General features: G+C 26.1%; 1 protein-coding gene across 1 annotated transcript; it reads left to right on the top strand.

Moving 5' to 3' along the window:
- Nucleotides 1-2,335: 2,335 nt before the first annotated feature.
- Nucleotides 2,336-9,874, top strand: LOC126895897 (homeobox protein 2-like). Its single transcript, XM_050668224.1, has 4 exons — nucleotides 2,336-2,380; nucleotides 3,586-4,063; nucleotides 4,262-6,469; nucleotides 7,937-9,874. Exons 1-4 carry the CDS (start codon nucleotides 2,336-2,338, stop codon nucleotides 9,511-9,513), a joined length of 4,308 nt encoding a protein of 1,435 aa, XP_050524181.1. The 3' UTR covers nucleotides 9,514-9,874.
- The last annotated feature ends 9,782 nt before the right edge of the window (nucleotides 9,875-19,656 follow it).

Genomic DNA, 19,656 nt, shown 5'->3' with positions numbered 1-19,656 from the left:
ATAAAACTAATAACTTTGTTAAAAGTAATAAACATTTTTTATTGAAAAGTATTGCATTAAACCCTTTAAATTTTTATACGCGTTAAAAGTAAAGAATTATACTACTTTATTATTTTTATAATATCTCCGTAAAAATTACAATATTAAATTATTAAATATCAATTTCATACTAAATTTGATTACTATAATTATTATTTATTCATTTATTATAATTATAAATCAAATAACTAATCGGGACAAAATTAAGAGAATAAGAGTTATTGTTGCTTTTGAAATAATCTACCAATTTCATAAAATTAAACATTATTATATACAGATTTGCATCAAAGTGTTTTTTATGATAGTTATTTCAATCACTGTCAGATATCATTTATACTTGTCCCAACTTTGCCGCTTCCATACTGTGCTACCGTTTTTTTGTTTATCTTGTTAGCGACATACTATAGTTGAAAATTCAAACTTTAACCAAAGAAAAAAAAATTAGCCAAATGTTTAACCCCCCTTAAATATTATGCCAATTTCTTTTACTTTTCAATTATTGATAATATTTTAAAAATATATCTCTCATAAATATATATGTAAAATTAAAGCTAATTTGATGTACTTTAATTTGAGAAATTAAAAATTAACCGATATATTAATAGCTTTAATTCAAAAACCATGTAATATTCTGTAAAAAAAATACCTATTTTGAAGTGTTTTACATAAGTACGGAATATCTCTTAAAATAAATGAAAGCTTTTATAATGTGCCATAAAAATAAAGAAGAAAAACATCCTGACAATTTTTCTTCTATATGTAATTGAAGTAGTTAAAGTAAAAAATTGCGCAGATTTCTCATTTTGTAATAACTTTTTTAAAAATGCTTAAATCTCAATGAGACTTTTTTCAGTAATATTAAACATAGTCATCTTTTTTTTAATGTGCATTTTTTGAAAATTTAGGTAGAATTTTAAGTATTGCGTTAATGTATTTTATGCTTGTGTTGTTAATTACTGTCAAATTTCAATCTATACTTAAGTCTACTACACCAAATCCTTACTATGCTTGGTCTTTACTGTACAAGGTATTTTTAATGACTCTAAAAGAGGATCATTTTGGATCTCACTACTTATGTATAAGTAAAAAATGTAACAATGTATTTTCTTTTAAGATTAAAATTAAATTTGAAAAACGAAATTGTAATACAATCCTTTAGAGATATTTTCTTTGCATTTCTTATTAAAATATTTTTCTCTTTAATTAATATGAATAAAGGGATAAAGAGAATAACTTAACACATCTGCTGGGGATTGACAACCGGCCTTCAAAGTGTAATAAAATCATGTAATAAAAAAAAAGAACATTACCCAAGGCATTGTTGAGACAAACCTTACTTCTATGCAACCGAGCAATTATTATTCAGATCCCGATACACTTATAGGTTGATAACATGATAGGCGGCTGAGGGAAACACGGCACTGTGTCAAACTATCATCACAATCTAAAAAGTAAGTTGTAAAATAATTCTTTTGCGCCATCCCAATTAAATATAACAAAAAATATGTGAATTAAAACAAATTTATTTTATTAATATTTAAATTTTAGGTTAGATTAATGAAATTCTTTTTAAAATAATTTTATTGAAGAAAATCTACCAATTCAAAAATTTACCAATTCAGATTATGTAAACATCCTTTAATATTATTTTATTTATGTTATAAAATCAAATCAAAAGGGGCCTATTTAATAAATTATTCTTTGTACAAACAATGTAAAGTGCGTTAAATAATGATTCTTATCACATTCTATTATTTTTTACTAATTTGTTAATATTTATATACATACGATCTGCGTATCTTAGAATCAATATAATAAATTAACAAATTTTCTTAAATGTTAGTAAATAAATGAGACACTTCTTAATGTAACCACAAAGGGCTATTATAATTTAACTCTTATAAATTAAATGGCAAAATTAATAAATAATTATAAATCGTATTTTTGAGAATAATTTTTCAAAGTAGCGTAACCACAAAACTTCATAGCTGATTAGTAAATGCGTAATAGATCAAGTGCGGTATTAAATCAAATAAAGATCATAATAAACAAAATTACCAATATAATTTAAAAAATAATCACTCATAAAAAAGTAACCAGAATTGCTAATTTAAAAAAAAAAGTCGTATTTATATTTTCATATTGTTTACTTTTCATGTAATTATGTGATCCCACATATTTAATGTAACATAAAATCAATGACAACTGTAATTAAATAATTAAACAAACTTACCTATAAGGTAACACGAAAATTATCATCAATCATTATAGTTGCCGTGTGCCACATCAAGCTACAATGATAGTTCATGACAGAATATATTCTATAGTCGCTACACTAGTGGTAAGTAAAGTATTAATAGTACGATAATGTACCTTCTACAACTATGCAATAAATTACTAAAAAATTTAAAATTTTGAAGAAAATTTAAAAACTACAGCTTTTAAACAAAATATAAATTTATTTAGAAATTTTTCATCTCAAAAATTTCTGAAGATAGTATAAAGATTTAAACTTTAGGAACGAAAATTAAAATTTCTTTAGATTATGGATCCTTAAAACGGATCTATTTAATGGAATTATATCATGAGAAATAATTTTTCAAGGCAAAACTTATTTTAACAACTTTAGTCTACATATTTTTTCTTTGGTAGTATTAATACAAAGGCAATATCATGTTGATATTTTTATTAAAAAAATCAGCTTAGATTAGGTTTATATGTATACAAAGATGAAACTACATCTTTACATTAGCCAAGGCCAAAAGAATTTTGGGTTGCACTTTTGAGTATAAAATTTGTGTTTTTTTGTGATAATTTAGTGAAACTAGGAGAGCTAACCTTAACAACGAAGGCATATCAATGTGGAAAAATTTTTTTTGTAAAATAGAATTTTTACCTTTTGTTATTATAGTTACATTAACACATATAAAATTCTTGCATTATAATTATAGTGTATTATTTCAATAATACTTAAAATACTTAAAATTATAAGCAACAATTGACATATTGTGTTTAGTGTTTATTTAGGTAATACAATTGTATTGAGTATTAAATTGATTCATGTTCAAAGCCTTCATCAATATTGTTTGAAATTATTTTCCGAAATTTATTTGTTCGTCTAAACATTGGCGTCATTTACTTGAACATTTTCTTAAAATTCATAGCCTTTATTCTATTATTTAAAAAACTTGGGTTATACTAGATGCTACAAAAACTTTATAACTGTTCCAATATAATAAAAATTGTACTAATGTGTATGAAAATGACTAATGCCTGAAGTCATATATTTTGGATATTAACATTTTTTATATTCATATTGTTTTTCTCTAAAGACTTTTAATATTCATTATTTATTTCAATAAAATATAAATGTCATTACAAGTTTTCTGGAAAAGTTTCGTTTTAAATTAAGCATTCTTAAAATTAGAAAAATATATCGAAAGTAAAAGGTATTATAACTCAACTACATCATAATATGTATAATACACTGAAATAATGATATCAAAATTAGAAAATATTCATTTAATATTAGATTTATAATTATAGTTGACATGGACAGCAACATGCCATGATAATGGACCAGAAGAAAATAACATTTCACAGTTCAAACATCCTTCAACTAGCTTAAAACAAAATAATGTAAACACACAGAACATCAATAAAAAGTACAATTACAAGTCTACAAATGAAATCACCAGTGAGGATTATTTCAATAAAATAGAAAACCAAGATTATATAACCAATTTTGATGTAAATTACATATACAATGTGCAATCTTCAGAAAATTGGGATGAGTCTAATGAATATGAAGTTACTAGTTCAGAATCAATGGAACAAAATACGAAAAAAAATAGAAACAACCAAAATATTAACAATGTCAGTGATTCATCCAATTCAGAAGAAAACAATTACTTAGATGATATATTAAAGAGTTCCACGTATAAACCTGAAAAATCCCTTTGTAACACACCAAATAGTATACCAAATATTGATAATGATTACATAAGTCCGATAATGCAAGACAGTATATATAAAAAAAATTATAACCAAGATATGTTAATCAATAATATAATAACTGATTATGAAAATTCAGAAGAATATCTACAAGATGCTATTAGAGATCTAATTAATAATGATATAATTGAAAACTTTAATATAAAAAATGCCCTACCAATAAATGAATATATAAATACAAATAATTATGAACCTATTAATACAATAGGATATTCATTAAATAATCAACAGAGCAGTAATCATTCAAATGAAAATACTCCAAACAGATCAGATGAAAAAAATTGTGCAACAATTGAATGTAACAACAGCAAAAAACCATTGAATTATTTGGGCAAAACAGTAAATAATCACCCAGGTAATAATGATTCAGATGAATCAAGTACTAGCAGATCAAATGAAAAATATATTTTATCGAGTAACGAAAAGCAGAGTCCTCAAAGCAAATATACAGCCGGAAATTCCCTAAATAATCAACATAGCAATAAGCATACATTTATGACTAGTCCTAAAAGTTTGAACGCTAACAATAGTTTATCAAGTGAAGAAGACCAATTTTCTCAAAGCAAACATACACCTGAAAAATCATTAAATAATCAACATAGCAATAATTCAAGTGAAACTACTCCAAACAAATCAAATGAAAATAATTTTATGTCAAATGAAAGTAACAACAGCAAAAAACCATTGAATTATTTGGGCAAAACAGTAAATAATCACCCAGGTAATAATGATTCAGATGAATCAAGTACTAGCGGATCAAATGAAAAATATATTTTATCGAGTAACGAAAAGCAGAGTCCTCAAAGCAAATATACAGCCGGAAATTCCCTAAATAATCATCATAGCAATAAGCATACATTTATGACTAGTCCTAAAAGTTTGAACGCTAACAATAGTTTATCAAGTGAAGAAGACCAATATCCTCAGAGCAAACATACACCTGAAAATTCATTAAATAATCAACAGAGCAGTAATCATTCAAATGAAAATACTCCAAACAGATCAGATGAAAAAAATTGTGCAACAAATGAAAGTAACAACAGCAAAAAACCATTGAATTATTTGGGCAAAACAGTAAATAATCACCCAGGTAATAATGATTCAGATGAATCAAGTACTAGCGGATCAAATGAAAAATATATTTTATCGAGTAACGAAAAGCAGAGTCCTCAAAGCAAATATACAGCCGGAAATTCCCTAAATAATCATCATAGCAATAAGCATACATTTATGACTAGTCCTAAAAGTTTGAACGCTAACAATAGTTTATCAAGTGAAGAAGACCAATATCCTCAGAGCAAACATACACCTGAAAATTCATTAAATAATCAACAGAGCAGTAATCATTCAAATGAAAATACTCCAAACAGATCAGATGAAAAAAATTGTGCAACAAATGAAAGTAACAACAGCAAAAAACCATTGAATTATTTGGGCAAAACAGTAAATAATCACCCAGGTAATAATGATTCAGATGAATCAAGTACTAGCGGATCAAATGAAAAATATATTTTATCGAGTAACGAAAAGCAGAGTCCTCAAAGCAAATATACAGCCGGAAATTCCCTAAATAATCATCATAGCAATAAGCATACATTTATGACTAGTCCTAAAAGTTTGAACGCTAACAATAGTTTATCAAGTGAAGAAGACCAATATCCTCAGAGCAAACATACACCTGAAAATTCATTAAATAATCAACAGAGCAGTAATCATTCAAATGAAAATACTCCAAACAGATCAGATGAAAAAAATTGTGCAACAAATGAAAGTAACAACAGCAAAAAACCATTGAATTATTTGGGCAAAACAGTAAATAATCACCCAGGTAATAATGATTCAGATGAATCAAGTACTAGCGGATCAAATGAAAAAAATATTTTATCGAGTAACGAAAAGCAGAGTCCTCAAAGCAAATATACAGCCGGAAATTCCCTAAATAATCATCATAGCAATAAGCATACATTTATGACTAGTCCTAAAAGTTTGAACGCTAACAATAGTTTATCAAGTGAAGAAGACCAATATCCTCAGAGCAAACATACACCTGAAAATTCATTAAATAATCAACAGAGCAGTAATCATTCAAATGAAAATACTCCAAACAGATCAGATGAAAAAAATTGTGCAACAAATGAAAGTAACAACAGCAAAAAACCATTGAATTATTTGGGCAAAACAGTAAATAATCACCCAGGTAATAATGATTCAGATGAATCAAGTACTAGCAGATCAAATGAAAAAAATATTTTATCGAGTAACGAAAAGCAGAGTCCTCAAAGCAAATATACAGCCGGAAATTCCCTAAATAATCAACATAGCAATAAGCATAAATTTATGACTAGTCCTAAAAGTTTGAACGCTAACAATATTTTATCAAGTGAAGATGACCAATTTTCTCAAAGCAAACATACACCTGAAAAATCATTAAATAATCAACAGAGCAATAATTCAAGTGAAACTACTCCAAACAAATCAAATGAAAACAATTTTATGTCAAATGAAAGTAACAACAGCAAAAAACCTTTGAATTATTTGGGCAAAACAGTAAATAATCACCCAGGTAATAATGATTCAGATGAATCAAGTACTAGCGGATCAAATGAAAAATATATTTTATCGAGTAACGAAAAGCAGAGTCCTCAAAGCAAATATACAGCCGGAAATTCCCTAAATAATCAACATAGCAATAAGCATACATTTATGACTAGTCCTAAAAGTTTGAACGCTAACAATAGTTTATCAAGTGAAGAAGACCAATTTTCTCAAAGCAAACATACACCTGAAAATTCATTAAATAATCAACATAGCAATAATTCAAGTGAAACTACTCCAAACAAATCAAATGAAAATAATTTTATGTCAAATGAAAGTAACAACAGCAAAAAACCATTGAATTATTTGGGCAAAACAGTAAATAATCACCCAGGTAATAATGATTCAGATGAATCAAGTACTAGCGGATCAAATGAAAAATATATTTTATCGAGTAACGAAAAGCAGAGTCCTCAAAGCAAATATACAGCCGGAAATTCCCTAAATAATCAACATAGCAATAAGCATACATTTATGACTAGTCCTAAAAGTTTGAACGCTAACAATAGTTTATCAAGTGAAGAAGACCAATTTTCTCAAAGCAAACATACACCTGAAAAATCATTAAATAATCAACATAGCAATAATTCAAGTGAAACTACTCCAGACAAATCAAATGAAAACAATTTTATGTCAAATGAAAGTAACAACAGCAAAGAACCTTTGAATTATTTGGGCAAAACAGTAAATAATCACCCAGGTAATAATGATTCAGATGAATCAAGTACTAGCGGATCAAATGAAAAATATATTTTATCGAGTAACGAAAAGCAGAGTCCTCAAAGCAAATATACAGCCGGAAATTCCCTAAATAATCATCATAGCAATAAGCATACATTTATGACTAGTCCTAAAAGTTTGAACGCTAACAATAGTTTATCAAGTGAAGAAGACCAATATCCTCAGAGCAAACATACACCTGAAAATTCATTAAATAATCAACAGAGCAGTAATCATTCAAATGAAAATACTCCAAACAGATCAGATGAAAAAAATTGTGCAACAAATGAAAGTAACAACAGCAAAAAACCATTGAATTATTTGGGCAAAACAGTAAATAATCACCCAGGTAATAATGATTCAGATGAATCAAGTACTAGCAGATCAAATGAAAAAAATATTTTATCGAGTAACGAAAAGCAGATTCCTCAAAGCAAATATACAGCCGGAAATTCCCTAAATAATCAACCTAGCAATAAGCATACATTTATGACTAGTCCTAAAAGTTTGAACGCTAACAATAGTTTATCAAGCGAAGATGACCAATATCCTCAGAGCAAACATACACCTGAAAATTCATTAAATAATCAACAGAGCAATAATTCAAGTGAAACTACTCCAAACAAATCAAATGAAAACAATTTTATGTCAAATGAAAGTAACAACAGCAAAAAACCTTTGAATTATTTGGGCAAAACAGTATATAATCACCCAGGTAGTAATGATTCAGATGAATTAAGTTCCAGCGGATCAAATGAAAAAAATATTATATCAAGTGAAGAAAAGTATAGTTCTCTAACCAGATATACAGCTGGAAATTCCTTAAATAATCAACACAGAAATACTCATTCAAGTGAAACTTCTCCAAACAGATCAGATGAAAAAAATTGTGTATCAATTGAAAGTAACAACAGGAAAAAACCTTTAAAATATTTGGACAAAACATTAAATAATCACGGAGATGGTAATGATTCAGATGATTTAGGTTTCAGCAGATCAAATAAAGAAAAGAGTTTATCAAGTGAAGGAAATCATATTACACAAGCCATTAAGAAACCTGATAGTTTTTCTGAAACTGCTTCAAAGGATTCAAATAATCAAAGCGGAATATTTAGTAAAATAACCAGTGATACTAAATCGATGAATATTCAACCGAGTAATATAGAAACATATACAACCTATCCTAAGGATTCATATGATAATAAACGTATATCTAGTATAGAAAATACCGGTATAAGATCATTGAAATTATTTGACGACTTCGTAAATAATAACAGCGGCAGTGTTAAATCACTAGAATCGTCTTCAATTGAGTTTAATGAAAACGATGTTAGGTCATTTGAAGACCTCACTGATCATTTTAGTTTTGATTCATCATTTGAAACAGATAGTGGTAGTTCTGACATAGATTTTAGTAGTTTTGATAATGAATATTCTAATCTTTATATTAAAAATCAATATGGTAAACCTTTTTTTGGTCATAAAGAATTTAGCTATGATAATTTAAATTCAGTTAGTAATGTCCCATTGATAAATCCAATCAACCAAGATGATATCAATAAATCAGTCTATAAATCATTGCCTTTGGATATCTCATTTGTGGATAATATTAATGAAAATCATCTTTTGCGTGGTTGTTTACCCATTGTTAATCCTAATCTATCTTATGATAGCAATATAAGCCCTCAACATGTGTTATATTCTACACCAAATTCTTTTGTGGCATCCCTTCCAAATGTTTATAATGTTAATGTGAAATCTACTTTCAGTGAAGATGGCTTGGATAATGACCACAATGGTGTTAATTCAGTAGTTAATAAACAGCCTTATGATACAAGTGCACTTGAAAATTTCCCTGGATATTCAACCAATAATATTTTATCATCTCAATTTTCAGAGTATGGAGATAAATTTTCCACTAACAATGACAGAAGTAATTTGTTACACAATGAAGTTATGCCTGATTACAATATATATACCATAATAACAGATTATGATGATGTAGATAACACTGGTTCTTTTGAAAAAAACTTTCAACTAGATAATGAATTAGATTCTTCCAAGTCAACTGAATTTGATGATTTTAATTTTACGGATGACGTTCAATATTTAAACAGAAACCCATCATTATCATTTAGCCAATAATATACTCCACTAGCCAGATACATTAAAGATTTAACGCAATTATTTTAGATTTACTGGATAACAGTGATTTTCATTCAACTATTTAACTGATGATACATTGGAGTAAATGGCCATACTAATTTTTTTTTTTAATTTTTTGTTTAATCAGTCTTTTTAAATTATTTGAAAATTTGTCAAATCATCTCAACTTAAGAGTAACTATATTTTCTTTAAAAATATCTGTTAAAACAAACTTTTTATTTTTAATAATTTGAAACATTAGATTATTATTTAATTATAAAGTAACATTTTGTATGTACTTTTATTAATTAAAAGCATAGTTTTCATAGAATAAGTATATCATAATTATGTCGTTCCAATTAGTTTTTGTATTATTTTTTAAACTATTCTAAAAATATATCTACAAATGTTTAGATTTATAAAATTTTATTATATTTTTTATTTATACCTAATGATTCTTTAACCAACCAGCACAGTGGAGACGTTGTATAGTTGGGTCCATTATAGATGATATCTGACAGTGATTAAAATCACTATCATATAAAACCCTTCTATGAAATTTGTATATAATGTTTAATTTTATGAAATTGGTTGATTTTTCTAAAAGCAAAATTAATTCCTATTTCTATCATTATTCCTAATTAGTAGTTGATTTATAACTATAATTTATAAATAAATATCTATTAAAGCAATTCAAAGTAGTATGATATTGACATTTAATAATTTAGTATTATAATTTTTCTGAAGAATTTATAAAAAATTATAAAGTAGTTATTACTTTTATGGCAAACGTGTATAAATATTGATGTGCTTGACACAGAACTTTGGTATTTTAAAGATGATTTTTTGAAAGTTTATAATAAATAAAAGTTGAATTTTGTTACCATAACTTTAAGCTCAACTTCGAGTTTGAAATTTACATTATTAAATTTTATAAAAAATTTATGAGAATAAAAAAATAGTATTGTTAAGATTAATATGCAGGCAGGAAATTGTATAATTACGATGTACTGTAAATTTATCAGAAAGGCTCAATATTTTTTTCTTCATTTTAATTTTAATAGATCACTTAAATAGAAATTTTATTAATCATTTTTAAGTAATTTTCGGTGATTAAAAATATTCTACAATTGAAATATTCAGAACATAATTAATTTTAATGATTTACTTTAACTAAAAAAAAACTAATCAAAATTTTGTTAAAAAAATCTACTCAATTGAGTGTATTAATTATAATCATTTGATATATCGTTAACAGAAGTTGGTCAAGTAAAAGCTGAGAAAATAAATGAGAGCCATAAAAAAAAATCATATAGAAAAAAACTTTAATATGAATAAGAAATTTTTTCAAATGGGAGGAGAACTACGGAGATGGAGACCTAGATATTTATTAAAGTTTTTGAATTTAAATGAGATAAAAATCAAATAAATTAGAAATTTTTTTCAATCTCAAAAACTTTTGTAAGGTATTTTAAAATAAAATAAATTACAAAATCGAAAATTATAACACAAAAATAGCATACGATAGACATTTTTACCCTAAAGACAATATTAAGAACGAAATTTTTTTTTTCATATTAAAATCTGTTACATAATCTTTAGTTTATAGGTATATAGAAAAGTGTTAGTATTTCCGGAACACTTCCAAAAATTAAGTTGAAAAAGTTAATTTTTTGTGAAAAGGTTGTCATTTTGAATCCTTCCCTGTGGGCCAAATTTATAAAAAAAAAAATATCAAATAATAAGTAAAGACATTATGCATCTTTAAAAAAAATTATATAGATTTGTTCATTTTTGAAAAAATTATGGCAGTTTTAAGTAAATAAAATATAAAAAATTTCAAAAATTAGCGATTTTTAAATTTGTAATTTTTTTGGAAGTTTCCCCTATTTACAGGGAACGAGAGAAATTTTTTCAATTTTTGAGGATAATGTCTTCGACTAGACACGATTTGTGATCTTTTGACGTATCATTGAAAGAAATCAGTTCAGTGAGAGCTGAGAATAAGTGATAACAGACAAAAAAAAAAAACACATCATAGTAAAATTAATACCAGCAGGCATGTAGACATGGTTGGGTCTTGCCCCCCTTAGATTTAATGTGGCCCTTCTAAATTTAAAATTCAATTATTTTTACAAATTATCAAAAACGTGCTAGGTCTTATATACATTGAAATTATTATTAATTTGTGATTATTATTGGGTAATACAGTTATTATTATAGCTATATTATCATTTTTATATTCATAGAAAACGTTATTTGAAAAAGATAACGTTCTAGACGTAATAATAAATGAAATAGCAGTTACTCCAAACGTGGTGTAGGTAAATTTTTTTTAACTCTTGTTCAACAAATGATAACAAACTACAAAGTATCTGCGTTGATAAGAATCTAGTTGATTACAAAATTCCATTGAGTAATACTCTATGAAAATTTTTTTGATAAATCTTATCTTTAATCTGTTTCTTTTAGCTTCGATGCGAAGCTGAGAAGAAGTTATTGGTTTTACTATGATGTGATTTTTTTAGCTTCGATGCGAAGCTGAGAAGGTATTAATTTTACCATGATGTGTTTATTTTTTTATTTTTTATTATTTTTTTTTTTTTATGTCTGTCACTACTTTTTCTCAGCTCTCACTGGACTGATTTCTTTCAATGATACGTCAAAAGATCACAAATCGTTTCTAGTCGAAGACATTAACCTCAAAAATTGAAAAATTTTCCCTCGTTCACCCAAATGGGGGAAATCTCCAAAAAAATTACAAATTTAAAAATCGCTAATTTTCGAAAATTTTTCAATTTTTTTTACTAAAAACTGCCGTAACTTTTTCAAAAATGAACATATCAATATAATTTTTTTTTATATAGATGCTTGATGTCTTTACCTATCATTTGGTATATTTTTTTTGTAAATCTGACACTTAACCTGCCCACAGGGGGGGATTTAAAATGACAACTTTTTCACAAAAAATTAACTTTTTCAACTTAACTTTTGAAAATGTTCCGGAAGGTCTGACACNCTTTTTTACAAAAAATTAACTTTTTCAACTTAACTTTTGAAAATGTTCCGGAAAGACTGACAATTTTATATATATCTTAAATTAAAGCTTATGTAATATACTTTAATTTGAAAAAAAAAAATTTGACCTCTGGACTTGTCTTCATGGTGAAACCGGCTACCGAATGCAAAAATATGCTATTTTTGTGAAAAAATTCTTGATATTATATTTTACATTTTTTAACANTCGATTTTATTATTCATATTATATTTAACTTTATAATGCTATAACTTATTGAAAAGTTTATGGATCCACACAATTTTTTTATGAGAAATAATTTTTTTTAATAAACCCTTTTTCATTCGACATACTTTATCTTAATCGAGTTAATAAGGAACCAGCAGATCAAGTAGCTTTTGGAATAAAACACCAATTTTTTTAAAATTAAACACTATCTAAAGATTTGCATCGAAGCGTTTATTTTTGATAGTGATTTTAATCACTGTCAGATATCATTATACTTGATCCAACTATGCCACGTCACCACTGTGCTGCGACCCCCCTGTGCTGGGTTTTTTTACTTAAAACTGCCATAATTTTTTCAAAAATAAACAAGTATAATTTTTTTTATAGATGCTTGATGTCTTTACCTATCATTTGATATATTTTTTTTGTAAATTTGACCCTTTATCTGACCACAAGGGGGGGATTTAAAAAGATAACTTTTTCACAAAAAATTAACTTTTTCAACTTAACTTTTGAAAATGTTCCGGAAGGTCTGACACTTTTATATATATCTTAAATTAAAGCTAATGTAATGTACTATAATTTGAAAAAAAAAAATTTTACCTCTGGACTTGTCTTCGTGGTGAAAGTTGACATCAAAGTTAATAAACAATTACGATTTTTGTAAAATAATTTTTTTTTATATTTTTAACTTAATAATGCTCTAACTTTTTCAAAAATGATCGAATCAATATCATTTTTTTTTATATAGATGCTTGATGTCTTTATTTATCATTTGGTATATTTTTTTTATAAATCTGTCCCTTTACCTGCCCACAGGGGAGGATTTAAAATGACAACTTTTTCAACTTAACTTTTGAAAATGTTCCGGAAGGTCTGACACTTTTATATATATCTTAAATTAAAGTTAATGTAATGTACTATAATTTGAAAAAAAAAAATTTGACCTCTGGACTTGTCTTCGTGGTGAAAGTTGACATCAAAGTTAATAAAAAATTACGATTTTTGTAAAATAATTTTTTTTTATATTTTTAACTTAATAATGCTCTAACTTTTTCAAAAATGAACATATCAATATAATTTTTTTTTATATAGATGCTTGATGTCTTTACTTATCATTTGGTATATTTTTTTTGTAAATCTGACACTTAACCTGCCCACAGGGGGGGATTTAAAATGACAACTTTTTCACAAAAAATTTACTTTTTCAACATAACTTTTGAAAATGTTCCGGAAGGTCTGACACTTTTATATATATCTTAAATTAAAGCTAATAAAATATACTTTAATTTGAAAAAAAAAAATTTGACCTCTGGACTTGTTTTCATGGTGAAAGTTGACATCAAAGTTAATAAAAAATTACGATTTTTGTAAAATAATTTTTTTTTATATTTTTAACTTAATAATGCTCTAACTTTTTCAAAAATGAACATATCAATATAATTTTTTTTTATATAGATGCTTGATGTCTTTACTTATCATTTGGTATATTTTTTTTGTAAATCTGACACTTAACCTGCCCACAGGGGGGGATTTAAAATGACAACTTTTTCACAAAAAATTTACTTTTTCAACATAACTTTTGAAAATGTTCCGGAAGGTCTGACACTTTTATATATATCTTAAATTAAAGCTAATGTAATATACTTTAATTTGAAAAAAAAAAATTTGACCTCTGGACTTGTCTTCATGGTGAAAATGGCTACCAAATGCTATTTTCGTGTGAAAATTCTCGATTTTATTATTTATATTATATTTAACTTTATAATGCTATAACTTATTGAAAAGTTTATGGATCCACACAATTTTTTTATGAGAAATAATATTTTTTAATAATCCCTCTTTCATGCGACATACTTTATCTTAATCAGGATATTAATAAGGAACTAGCATATCATGTAGCTTTTGGAATAATCCACTAATTTTTAATAATTAAAAACTATCTAAAGATTTGTATAGAAGCGTTTTTTTTTTATAGTGATTTTAATCACTGTCAGATATCATTATACTTGATCCAACTATGTTACGCCACTACTGTGCCGCGACTCCCCTGAGCTGGGTTTTTTTTATAATATAGTAGTAACAATAGGTAATTTATTTGTTTTTGTTAATTTGTCATTTGCGTGCTCTAAATAATAGTAATCAAAATATGACTAAAAAAAGGCAGGAATTGTTTTTAATTTTAAATAAAATAAATTTTACATTGCTTATAATTTATATTTATTTTTAAAAATTAGTTGTTATTAGTATTTAGGTATAAATTATATTTCCTAATAGCTTAAATGTTGATAAATTAAATCAGCTAATGTGCATTATTTTATTTATTTTTCACAATATGAAAAATTCATCCTGATAGTAAAGATGGAAGTATTTTTTTTTTTTTTAATTATAGGTACTATCCATTTTTTATAATACTGTAATAATTAGTATACTTTATACGAAAAAACTTTGTTTTTAACCAACCTATGGTAAAATTTTGAACTTGTAAGATTCATAGTATGAGATACTGTTTAAGGTGCACCCAAAGAAAAACCTCAATCAAAATTGAAAGAGAAATTTTATCAAGGGTTTATGATAATGTTTTATTAATACGAACAAAATAACTATTCTTATAAATAATTATTGTTCAAGACAAGAAAAAAAAATATCATATTGATAAATATATCATTGATTCAATAGTAATGATATATTTATCAAATTGAACCACGAATTTATTATATAGATCGAGGTTTTTCTCTGGGTGTGAGTGGAGGGAGCCCCCCATAAGCTTTTCTTGGGAAACCAATTATGGAGAATGATACAAAGGCCCAAAATTGTTGGCCCCTCCAATAAACATTTTCTGGCTACGTGCCTGCTTCTCAGCTTCGTATCGAAGCTAAAATATTGTATTAAATTGATCAAATAAACAATTTAAGTGCAATAAAGTTTTGAAATTTTTATACGAAATTCATAGTTTCATCCTAATAATTATTATTATGGTACATTATGTCACATAATGTGAGATATATATTTTTTCTAAATGAGTTACTTTTAACCAGATGACAAAAAAAGTCTTCGAATCCCCAAAAATCTAAAGGAAGTTTTGGGAGCACTTCTTCTGAAAAATGTCTTGTCAAATAATCTATCGTTACATAAAATAACTATAAGTAAATTTTAAGTTAATGTTAATTATTTGTATCAAAATATGCGGTTATTATAACACACCAGTATAATAACCTAGCAAGTCGATGTTAAGTGTATGCTTAAATTTAGTGATCAAATTTTTCTAACGATTCGACTTCATTTAAAGTTTTATTAAATATTTAGAAATACATTATTTTTGTCGTGTTTGTTATTATATAGATTAAAAAAATTAAATCTCGCCAACTACGGTTTTTTGTTGGTATAATTTTTTCTCAGGTTGTTTCACGCACATCGGTACTATGTGGTGGTTGTGTTATTGGTTATATTTACTGTGTGTAGTTTCCAGACATCCTACTGTTGTATCGACGGTGTGTTCTTGACAAGTATTTTTGATAGATTCGATTAAAATCCGTTTACATGGGGCTCTTTAAGCTGTATCCACCCTACAATCCCAAACGAGTTATTATCGAATAGCACAGCCTCCTACTTGATCATGTATAATGTTTCACGCTCCTCCCACAATAAAAATTATAATTCTAGGTGTATGTAAATGATTGTTTAACCCAACATATTCTATAAATAAATATCTGTAGTAGTTTTCTCAAATTTATCGTGTTTCGTTGAAATTCCCAGTCAACTTATCAAATATAACTAAATGTACATTGACAGATGTTGTGTATTTGGCATTCCACGAATGCTTGTAAGTGTATACGTATGCGTCCTCATTCATTTTGAGGCGTTAATAATAGTGACTGCACATATATTAAATAATGATCGGAGAATTTGCATTGGAATTATAAACAACAGTAGATAGTATTAAAATAGATGTGAAAATCATATAATTCTTCAAACTATAGAATATGTAACGTTTAATATTAAAATCATTTGTATGAGGTGTGCTTACGCCATAGTGCAAATAGTCACGTGATCAATGCCACCATTAGAAATCATAAAAATTTAAAAATCTTGGCATCTCTGTGCTGGCTATATTATGTCATTTATTAAGATAATATGTTAAAGTGTCACCAGAATTATATTTGTATGTTTTATTAAGGCAATATTTCTGTGAAAAAAATGACTCAACTTTATTTTTGGACAATGTTGTAGGATATAACATTCTCGTAAAACTGTATAATAGTATTTATCTATTGGCACTACTTTTCACTGTGGTTGGCCAAAAAGTTGTTATTTACTTGATCACTCGGACAATTAACTAGAACAGTTTTTATAAATATTGAATTATAATGATTATAATAATTAGTGTAATAAAACATGTTCACTACAATCAGCAGTTGTATTTTATGAACCAACAGCTTTATCTACTTAAACTGTTTGAATAATAATATTATCCATAACTCTTATGAAACTCTTCTCTGCCCAATCGGTCCAACGTTGGTTCAAGAATTAAGACAGATGACCTTTGAACAAACTGATAATGCTTAACGGCGGATGCAAAACCGTACAATTATCGTTCAACATAATATTTGATAGTCGAATTTCAATAAAGAGAGACCCCCGGCGATCATTGTAAACGTTGGCCCAAGGGATTTACTTAAATATAAAATTCATATCGACAAAGAAACAAAATATTGAGGGCTTGAGATCGTTACAGATGTACACATTTAGTTGTATACGAATGTGTAGTTGAGGCTCGGCAGGCCAAAAAAATGGCGTTACTACAACAAAAGGACACATTGAGTTTTCTAACAACGCAAGGATATAATGTTATCTTTAAACAACGTTTACGCTGGAAACACGATTTAAACTAGTTACAATGTATAAATAGGCAGGTAAATTTATAACATAACACCTCATCATATGTATGATATAAACAATTAAATTAAAATTCGATTACACAATCAACTTTAAAAAAAAAATCATGGGTGCTGGAAATGTATTATGTATTGATCGAGATTATTACTTAATAATAATTAAATTTTCATTATCAACTGTCGGCGCATGTTATCGGTTAAATGCTGCTACTCTTAAAAATGATAAAATATTAAAATTAAAGTTATACAAATAAATCATATACTTTTTTTTTTATTAAACGTAATTTAAACGTTAGCAGATATCATCAATGAATTTTTTAGGAAGCCTATGTTCATTATTTCTAAGAGCGTTTGACCAATTTTTGTTGTTTATTTTAAAGAAAACATTTTGTTAGCCGTCAATTTATCAAATAATGGCAAATTCCCTTTTTGTAGTATTTCCACATAGAGTTGTAATATATAATTTTTCTTTATTAATTATATGAATAAAACCCGTTTTCTTATATCCGAAAAGACCAGATTTAAAATTAACCTTTATATAACAGTAAGTATTTTTGTTAGATATTTCATGCTGATACTATTGTAAAGACATGATTCAAAATATATTGACATTGTGACATATGATATATTTATTTTTCTTTTAAAATGATTTGTTAAATTAAAGTAAATAAATTCAATGTTATTTTATTATTATTTTCTTTCAAATAAATTATACTTAAACTTTAAATTATATAATTAAACTAATAAATTAGTTTAAATAATAAATTTTATAAATTAAAATAAATATTAACAGTTCCAAAATTGTTATAACTTTACATCAGGTTTCAAAAAAATCCATTTGTCTAGATAAAAAGTTATTGTCTACCCAGTTTACTTCCTTACATTGTCTGTAGGTAATATTATTTAGTAATTCTGTATCTATGTGCTATACAATGTACAGGTGTTCAGATCTTCAATAAAATATTGTAAGTTTTTTATGAGAATAATGTGATCTAATACCACTGATGTACGTTCAGTGTTACAAAAATGTGTAAAACCATTTTAGACAAACGGAATTTTTTATACCTTTTGTACACTATACAATGTTTGTACACAAATGAGTTTTTCTACAACAAATAACAGGTCCAAAAGTGATGAAATTATTTCTAACAATAAAACATATTTATACCAATGCTTTTGTAAGGTTATACCAATAATAAAAATAATAAAGAGCGTTAGATACATAAATAATAACTAGAAACTTATTAAACGTGACAATAATTATTTTTTTAAATATCATATAATTACACATTAATCAATTGAACATTTAGTAATATAATCTTTAAGTGTTAATAATCTTACGAACAACAAACCCTTGAAATTCAGTAGGATATTCAATTATGTTTATACTCAAAAATAAGTGAGTTCTTAAAATCAATCAGTATATTTTATTTACAACTAAGTATGGTTATTACAAAATAATTACCTAGATGCTATAACTAGGGTTGGCGTTATTCATTAAAAAAAATTACAATAAAATTGTTTTTACTCGCATAAATTATTTATATAATCCAGTATAAATTTCCAAAAATATTGGTATTTCCAAGAAAATATTTGTAATACAACTTCAATAGATAATAAAATATTCATTTATGTTTTATATTAACAAACATAATAATTGTTTTAACTTAATTAAAACTGTATAATTACTAAGCTAATGCTAAAGTAAATTTTTCAGTTTAAGTAAATTAAATAAGACTTTAAACTATCTTGTCATTAAAAAATATTTACTAAACAGACCAAAACAAAATTATTTTATTTTAAATGACTATACATTTGGTTTTCCTTTATAAATCCTAGTTTAGATCATATTTAAATTATAATTTTAAAACTAGTTCATTTTCATTGACATCTTTTGTCCAATTCATTGGTCGGATACCATCAATTATTAGTTTGATTTATCCTATTAGTTATAATTTTATACTCTGTTATCGACTTGTTAAAATAAAAATATTCTAACTGTAA

This window comes from Daktulosphaira vitifoliae, unplaced genomic scaffold (assembly GCF_025091365.1).
Source record: "Daktulosphaira vitifoliae isolate Bord-2020 unplaced genomic scaffold, ASM2509136v1 Scaffold_1, whole genome shotgun sequence".
NCBI classification, from domain to species: Eukaryota; Metazoa; Arthropoda; class Insecta; order Hemiptera; family Phylloxeridae; genus Daktulosphaira; species Daktulosphaira vitifoliae.
This window is presented reverse-complemented; position numbering and strand designations above follow the sequence as displayed.

What these genes read in the sequence shown, in the direction of transcription:
- LOC126895897 (XM_050668224.1), top strand. Translation starts at nt 2,336, where the DNA reads ATGATAGTTCATGACAGAATATATTCTATAGTCGCTACACTAGTG. An exon ending in CTATAGTCGCTACACTAGTG is followed by an intron (nt 2,381 to 3,585) that starts GTAAGTAAAGTA and finishes TTATAATTATAG; the next exon opens with TTGACATGGACAGCAACATG. An exon ending in AAGTCCGATAATGCAAGACA is followed by an intron (nt 4,064 to 4,261) that starts GTATATATAAAA and finishes TTAATACAATAG; the next exon opens with GATATTCATTAAATAATCAA.